The sequence below is a fragment of the Chaetodon auriga genome, chromosome 3 (assembly GCF_051107435.1).
Source record: "Chaetodon auriga isolate fChaAug3 chromosome 3, fChaAug3.hap1, whole genome shotgun sequence".
Taxonomy (NCBI): Eukaryota; Metazoa; Chordata; class Actinopteri; order Chaetodontiformes; family Chaetodontidae; genus Chaetodon; species Chaetodon auriga.
In genome coordinates this window covers 12,478,550-12,487,021 of record NC_135076.1, presented here as the reverse complement: position 1 = coordinate 12,487,021, position 8,472 = coordinate 12,478,550, and the positions used below count along the sequence as shown (strand labels likewise).

The following is an 8,472-nucleotide window of genomic DNA, read 5'->3' as shown; positions in this document are numbered from 1 at the left end:
TCCCGCCTGTCCGCGGTGCTGAGGCCCACCGCACAGCACCGCCACACCGCCGGGGACCAGCCGCCAGAGGTCGGGCTTTCTGCGGTTCACAACCACCATAAGGGACAGAGAGACTATCAGAAAGACACGTTTTAGTTGAAATCAATCAATGATAAAATTATATTTAAGAAATCATTACCTGAAATAATAATTAACGACTACCATCGTCATCATAGGCTTCCGCCAGATGATATAGTTCTTAAACATCTGTCCAGCAATTTTTAACAAGTCAAACCTTTTAAGGTTTTCTGAAGGTTTGGGGGTCATAATTCATGTTAAAATGCTCTGTTGATATATAAATAAAAAAGAAAGGGCAAATTATTTTAATTAGAAATGGAGCTGATTCTTCATGTTTCACTGAAGTTCACAGATCCACAACTCAAGCATACATCTTATTTTGTCAAATGTTGCCCAGAGTGTTTTTGTTTTTAATTATGAAACGTAAGACTCTGAGTGTTTTTATATCCTTTCACCTTAAAGTTAATCTTTAGACAGTTATAAAGTCAGATTTAATGAGAAATCTCTTATAACAGTTCATAAGTCCAAACTTCATTATACCATGATCCGTGGTCAACTAGAATATTTGCTAAATTACTTCATTATCCATATAATCCATCACACTCGTGCAGACATAATTCAAAAAAATATTCTCACATAGATAAATAATAATCAGTGTTTCAATATGTTTGCTTTTCAGTCCTGATTTACTGTAAATCCCTGGTCTTTTCTTTTTGTTTCTCAGACTCCTCTGTTTCGTTCTATCTATTCTGAATTCTCCTCAATTCCCTCTTTGGTTCAGTGTACAAACTGTTTCATTCCTCCGTAACGGTGAACTTCCGTCTTTCTGAGACAAATATCTGGGCTTCATTCTGATGTCCTCTGTAGAAAACAGTGACCTTTTAACACAAAATGACCCTGAAGTTGACAAAAATAATATCAGAGTAATTCTTAGACGTTACCAACAAAGAGATAGTGACAAATCAAAGGTTATGAATGAAACACAACTTTGTGCCTCACAAGAGAAAACAGGACTCACAAATGATGCTTGAACTTAACAGAATTTTTAAAAACAATTTCCATTACAAGAAGATTTTAAATCACAGTGTGCAGCTTTCTGATTTATGGTTGTTGAGGTCCTTTAGGTTTTTTTTTCATTACCCCTGAGGAACAGCTTTTTAAATTTTGACATACTGTATATTTACTGAGCCATTTCACATTTACAAATTCAACATGCAGCTCTCATGAGACAGAAGAGGATGACAAACATACCACTTGAATAGACAAAATAAAGAACAAACCTAAAAATGCAGTGTGTGAACATTATTAAATGATTTTACATGTCAAAAGAATGCACCTTTATAAAGAAATTAATACAATTATCAAAGAAAATTCAGTTTTGCTCCAGTGTCGATCAGTCAGTCAGAACAGTTACAGTACATTTTCATTTTCAGATTTACTTTCATACCAACCAGTGTCTGCTTAGTTTTCTCCCACAGCGTGCATGATCAAAGAAGCTAGTAGAGATAATAATCACACACACACACACACACACACACACACACACACCCCTACATACATACACACAAGTACAAACTCACACAAGAGGAGTCAAGTTCACCCAGTTCAGTTCCTTGGACCAGTGCCACAATTGCTGCCAGGTCAATGAAAACATCGGCTGCATTCACAGTAGAAAACCGAGGCAGAGGTTGGTTCACATTATATTACAAACACGCGTCTCATGTCTGTGCAGACCCCGAGTCATCCAGGTCTCGGTATATCTGGAAGTGCTCAGTCGAGGCCAACAGCTTCTGAAGCAAGTCTGGTTGCCCTCGACTTCTTGATGTTTACATGAAACGTTATATTTTGTATTTGTGTTGTTGTGACATCACTTTCTACATTTCTTTTATAACTCTGAGTCCATTTAATCGTTTTCCAGTCACAAACTTCACCTGTGATGAGCAGCATTTAATATAATTCTTATAGCTTTAAATGCCTCACACAGGGAAGCGCTGTAGTTTTATATTCACACACTAGGTGGCAGCATGGCCTTATCCTTTATCAAAGGCAAAACATTTAGTAAATTATGTCCAAATATTTTGAGAGATTAGTGAGTAAGACTTGATCCTTGAAGATTTTAAATATATTTAAAAATGTGCTCAGCATCCATCTGAAATAGTAACTGCAGATTTTATCAAAAACAACCAAAAAACAAAAAGACTAAATTGTAACGAAAACACAAGTGGTTGTTTTTCTGTGTGTGTGTGTGTGTGTGTGTGTGTGTGTGTGTGTGTGTGTGTGTGCGCGCGCGCACAGGTATGACAGTGACTACCCATGTGTAGTGTAGATTTTGAACCCTAATTTTTCCGTATCCTGATTGGCCAGATTAGGATTGTGAACAGGCAAAGTGCTGCGACCAAGGCCACGCCCCCAGTTGCTGTCACCATGATGTCACGATAAAACCACACACATGCTGGGCAGCAGGCCTCTGTGCTGTTGAAGCGCAAAGAAAAGAAAAAGGGAACAGCTTTTGTTAAACTGTGACAAAAAAGCAGCAACATTGTGGTCTTTGAGAAGTGAAAGGTCAGGAGGTCATCACGTCTCTCAGAACGGACGCAGACTTCCCTGTCCTGCCTGTGGCGCTCAGACCAAAGTCTTAGTCTTAGTCTTATGGCACAGAGGAATAAACTATGTTAGGCTTTGGCAATGCAGGCAAAACTTGTTAGTGGGATCAATTTGTTGTTGGTTTTGGTGTGGCTATGGGATCTGATGGCAAAAAAAAATGTAGAAATATGATCAGAGGCCTTTTTGGTTCCCAACATAAGGGTCAGGACCCCCAAAAAGGGTTGGGAGCTGAGGAAATAAGAAAAAAGGTAAATTCTGCTACACAAAAATACGTTTCTCCAATCTTTGCCTCTTTTTGTGTAATACTGTACAGTTTTGCATATCTAGGCCTCTACAAATTATTCAAATGAAACAAGAAAAAGTGATCTCTGACTGACCTGCTTAATAGACACAGATTCATATCAAAGAGTCACAAACTAAAAAGGCTGGAAACAAAAAACACGTATTCTAGCCAGGCAGAAATAAAAGGTCAGATTAACCACAAAACTCTGTCTGTTTTCACTTCTCTGTCTGTAGGAAATGCCCACATCTTCCTGCACACTTTCATTTCAAAGCGTCCGTCTGAAGCACTGTGAGAGTGTCAGTCACAGAGACACTCACCTGCATGGTCGGATGCTCTGGATGAGGATGACCCCCACGCCATTAGCCACCTTGTCTGTGAAGCTCATGGACCCATAAACGAAGGCTCCACTTTGCTGCCGAACAAGACAGAGATCAGGGATTGTTACACTAAAGCAAAGCTCAACAGAATCAAACGTACGTGAAACACCCACACAAGTGTTTCTTCCTGTGAGTAAGACAAACAATCTGTGAGCATGCACCGGGTATCTTCATCATCTCTTTTCAGACAGTGTGAGTGAAGAAAGGCAGACAGAAGAAGAGATGTGACAGTGGTAAAATATGCTGTGACACAAACACATCACTACAAACCCTCCCCTTTCATTTCACAGCTGAGAGCGTTTCCAAAGCATCTTCTAGCGTGACTGTGGCACAACAAACTGACTGATTTAATGCTCTCAGTATTACAACACACATTAATAGATTTATCGTACTGTAGATCTTCAGTTAACTCTCCTGTGACTGGACGGCTGATTCTGACGTGACATTTAAAACAAAAAGGGTGCTGTTTGTTCCTGCCTTGTGATGAGGTTTCTCTTGACATCATTTGCCTTGAACATTAACTACAAAGTGAAACTTAGGTTTTGGCATCTGCATATTATCCTGCACTTGCAGAAGTCTTTTTGGAGAACCATGTGATTTTAAGTGTTTGTTCCCTGATGGGCTGTTTTTTCAGTTTTTCACAGAGAAAACTACTGCATTGCAACTGTCAATGCAGGAATTGTGCTTGACACCAACAATATCTTAGTCTGTCTCTTAGCACTTTTCAACCTCCCCGCCCAGTCTGTGGCTCTGTCACAAGCTGAAACTTCAATGAAAAAAATGAATGTTCGCTTTTAAAAAGGGCTCAGTGATTTCCTAAAACAGCTTGGCACTGTAGTTTTTAGCAAGTGTTACTCAGTCAGAAGGAAATTGTGTACTTGTTGGGTACTACTTTCAGCCATGGATTTGTACATATTTGGTGATCTACTGTGATCACTTACAGCAGCAGGAAGGTGTATGTTGGATTGACTCAAAAAACATTGCAGTTCCCATGTTCATCATAATGAAGGAACATGTCACCCACGGCAATAATGTGGCCCATTGAAATGTTTTTAATAAAAGCTGACAACAAGGACGTGCACATCCTTGGGTCAAATTGCCCTCTGTGGCTGAGCTGCTCCTCTGAAGAAAAAAAAGGTTCATATTTGCTGTTTTGGCTGCATAAATACAGGTAGCACATTGCTAAAGTTAGCCACTGCCCTGCATGTTTTCTCTGGTAGCCAACACTGGAGATCTATGGCACAGAGGAATAAGATATATGAGGATTTGATATATCAGATGTATCAGGATATCATGGCCAGCCTCATCCTTTTAATTCCTCCATGCAACAACTCTCCTGAAAAGCTGTAAACTCCTGTAGGTTAGTTCCCTTCCACCTACCGTCTGCTCTCCAATGAGTGTGGCTGTCATGGACAGCGACATGACCAGGACTGTAGCTGAACCAGCTCCCAGCAGCACAGCTGCTCCATAGATACTCTCGGCTCCCATGTTCTCATCCACAAACACCCAGGTGGCGAAGCCAAACACCAACAACAGGCCGATCAAATAGGTCATCTGACAACGGACAAATACATTTCATTCCAATATAACTTTTCTTTCAAATTACGAATGTATTAATCATACAGCAAAAATGAATTCATAACACAGGGGAGTACTGTTATGGCAACAGAGTTGATCAAAATGTACGTATCTTATTAGCTAGAAACTCACATTGATTCCTATGAGCTTGCTGAGTGGTTTCATGACCAGAGAACAAACAAAGCCGCTGACATACATCACCAGAGGTATGACAGCAATGAAGTTCTAAGGAGAGAGGAGGGAAATTGGTTTTTAAATTGCAACACAGATGTTTCCCAAACAGAGGCTACATAATGAGTTACACAAGTCAATGTATGATTAAACACTGTGTGGCCGTACCTTTGGTAACATCAGTGAGTTGGTGAGGTAAACAGAGATGTAGGTCTGAGATAAGTTGACTATTAGTCTGGTGCACATGTACAGGAAGGCCATCTGGTACAAAATCAAGCAAAGGACACAGTATTGAGGATTTTTGCAGATTTTAGTAAGAAGATCTGAGGAATGTATTTGTATTTTTTCCTGTTCCTGCCCACTGGCATCCACTTATTTCTATGCAGCGTCAGGACTGATACCAAAATGATGATTTGATGCTATGAACACATTTCTCAGCCCTGATCACAGTCACATCAAGTCTGCATTAGTTTTGCTTATGTTACATTATTCTAACAGGTGGTAATACAGTTTAAATGCAGACTGATTTGAACACCTTGTAATGCTAATATAACTTTGACAAAATAGAAAGCAGACTTCATACTCAGTGTGTTTATAAAGTACATGTGATTTAACGTCGACATCAGAATACATCCAGAGTTACAGCGTCTTTCCCTGAGAGAAAAAGGAGGTGTCACCTGGTAGAAGGAGGGCTCCTTCAGCCAATGCTTCCACTGAAATACAGGACAAGGCAAAACTTCCGGTGAGGGTGAAGACGTGATCAGCTGATCGTGTATCTCTGGAGCCGACACTTCCTCTTTTGTGCCCACGTGAAATATCAAGGAGAATAGAGCTCCAGTGCCCAGCATGATGAGGGCCAGCGTCTATGGACAGACAGCTCAGTTGAAAATAGTGATTTTACAGGAGCGTATAAACCTCTCAGACATCTCGTTTCTTACCCTGAACAGAGGAATGTCCACCTGGCCCAGGGTGGACTGGTCCACACTGTGCTGAGCCTGGAAGTGAAAGAGCAGCCAGGCCACAGTGTACACTGTGATATTGGCCACCACAGTGAATGCATACCTACACAAGACGGAATATAATTGAAGTAATCGAACAATAACTTGGTTGTTAGAGCTTTAAAGGAATTATAATAGATACAGAGGCTTCTTGTGTCAATGTTCACAAATGTCATTTGGTGTTACCTCTCTTTTCACGAGCAATTTGGCTGCTATTTCTGTCTTACTGTTTGACTACAGGCATAGAAATCGCCCATGACATGATGTTGATGTCGCAACTAGTTTTGTCAGTTCCGCTCTTATAGCTTGGAAAGTGGAAGTAGAAGAGGAAGAAGGAGTTACAGGAAGCCACAACAACTTTTTAAAGATGGGAATGAGGTTAGGGTCGAATAGAGCAGCGGTCCCCAACCTTTGATGCGCCACGGATCCGTTTCAAGTAAAGCAATAATTTGACGGACCGGCATAGAAACGAATAAAAACAAATTATTAAAAAACAACTCACCATTACTCTAAATGTAGTAGTTGTCATTAGTTGGGGCCCTGCGCTTGTTTCTCTTCAACGAGAAGGCTTCATTGCCTCATTTGCGAGCCTGTCGCCACATATTGCGCAGAGCGCGCTTAGAGCGAGAATCACCTGAAGCGATAAACCCGTATTTAAGCAGGACTGCTGACATTGTCTCTGTAATGCAGCTTTCTTTTTCTTGGAAGTTGTAGGCTCTTCTTCCTCTGTCTCATCATTTGACCTTTTCCCTTTTCTGAAGAAGCTCTCCAAAGAAATTTGTCTTTACTCATTTTTGCTAGCTGACTTTTTTTTTTTTTTTTAACTTCCGAATCACGTGACCGAGACGAGCGGTTTGACATGTGTTCAGACTCTGATGAGTAATAAACATTTTTTGTTCAGTCTCTCTGTGCGGCCCTGTACTAAATGGCCCCGGTGGTTGGGGACCGCTGCTCTAAAGCACTATCATTGTCAGTGTGTGTGTCCTGGGTCAGATCCCGGGACTGATCCGGGTCCGGGTGGCTATTATTATTATTATTATTATTATTATTATTATTATTATTATTATTAGTGGTAGAAGTAGTGTGTGCGTGTCCGGTTCGGATCCCTTGTCTGGTCCCGGATAACAACCGGGTCGGATCCAAGGTCAGATCACGGCCAAGTCCCGGCAAAGTCCCGCTACTTACCCGGGTCCGACCCAGAGCTTTCCCAGGACTTTCCCGGATCGGTCCCGGAAATGTCCCGAGAAATTTCCGGGTTGTGTGCATGTGTATAGGTGTGTGTGTGTGTGTGTGTGTGTGTGTGTGTGTGTGTGTGTGTGTGTTTGACATGTGTACAGAGGCACAGGCGGATGCACTTAATTTTCAAAATAAAACTTCTTTCAGACTGTTGATCAATAAAATATTTTTGTTCAGTCTCTCGTGCGGCCCGGTACCAAATGGCCCCTGATGTCACCTCACCTGTACGCCGTGAGCTCCACCTTGTCGCTCACACGGGACACAAGCTCCGGGATGAGGGACAGGTGGGAGATCTGAGTGGCTGCCCAGCCGAACTGGAAGATGATGATGAAGGGGGTAAAGTATACAACCTGAGCCCACTGAGGAGTGTTTTCGGTACAGGCCAGGCAGGGGTTGAAAATAAAGGGAAAACACACAAGAACACAAACAGTTCCTGGAAAGCAGAGAAGGAATTCTTTTAAAACTACAGTAGTATTAAACCCTATACTATATGTAGTATTTTGAGCGTTTTATACTCTATTTAGGACGACCAAATAAAGATTATTTTTCTAAATAAACACTGTACTCAAGTATGGTACGTAACTTAGTAAAAGTGCTTTCAACCATATAAATAAATGCATGTAAATGAATATGAATAGCTCCTTTCGAAGTGTAATATAAATGACTGGATTATTATTGATGCATTAATGTGTAAACCACATTTAAGCTGCTTGTTTAAGTGAATCTAATTTTATACTTTCTATACTGTCAATTATATATACAATCAAATAAATCAATAAATAATTGTAGTAGAGTTTAAAGTCATTTTCCTTCCCCTGAAATACATATGGAGTATGAAGGAGGAAGCATATAAATTCATATTATATATATTTCCTTGCTCACTCACTTACCCAGTAGATGCCAGGTTTTTCTTTTTCCACAGATGCCTGTTGTTCTGTCGGATTCGTATCCAACCAGCGGCGTGCAGACTCCGTCCGCTATTTGACCAATCAGCAGCATCACACCTGCATAGGTGCTCTGAAAGCTGAGTACGGAGTGGAGGTAGACCAGCAGGTAAGTGAACCACATCGAGGCGCACAGGTCATTCAGAAAGTGTCCCGCTGCGTAACATAGCCGCCTGCAGACCGATAAGGACCGATCAGCAGGCACAAACTGCTCCATGATTGAT

The 8,472-nt window shown here is 41.1% G+C and overlaps 1 protein-coding gene across 1 annotated transcript; it reads right to left on the bottom strand.

The window, feature by feature from the left end:
• Positions 1-2,336: 2,336 nt before the first annotated feature.
• Positions 2,337-8,466, bottom strand: mfsd12b (major facilitator superfamily domain containing 12b). The gene is made up of 9 exons (XM_076724524.1): positions 8,195-8,466; positions 7,527-7,737; positions 6,009-6,132; positions 5,748-5,933; positions 5,239-5,331; positions 5,032-5,124; positions 4,702-4,875; positions 3,262-3,356; positions 2,337-2,529 (listed from the first exon to the last, which is right to left on the bottom strand). The coding sequence occupies exons 1-9, from the start codon at positions 8,463-8,465 to the stop codon at positions 2,394-2,396; spliced, it is 1,383 nt and encodes a 460-aa protein (XP_076580639.1). The 5' UTR covers position 8,466; the 3' UTR covers positions 2,337-2,393.
• Positions 8,467-8,472: the final 6 nt, after the last annotated feature.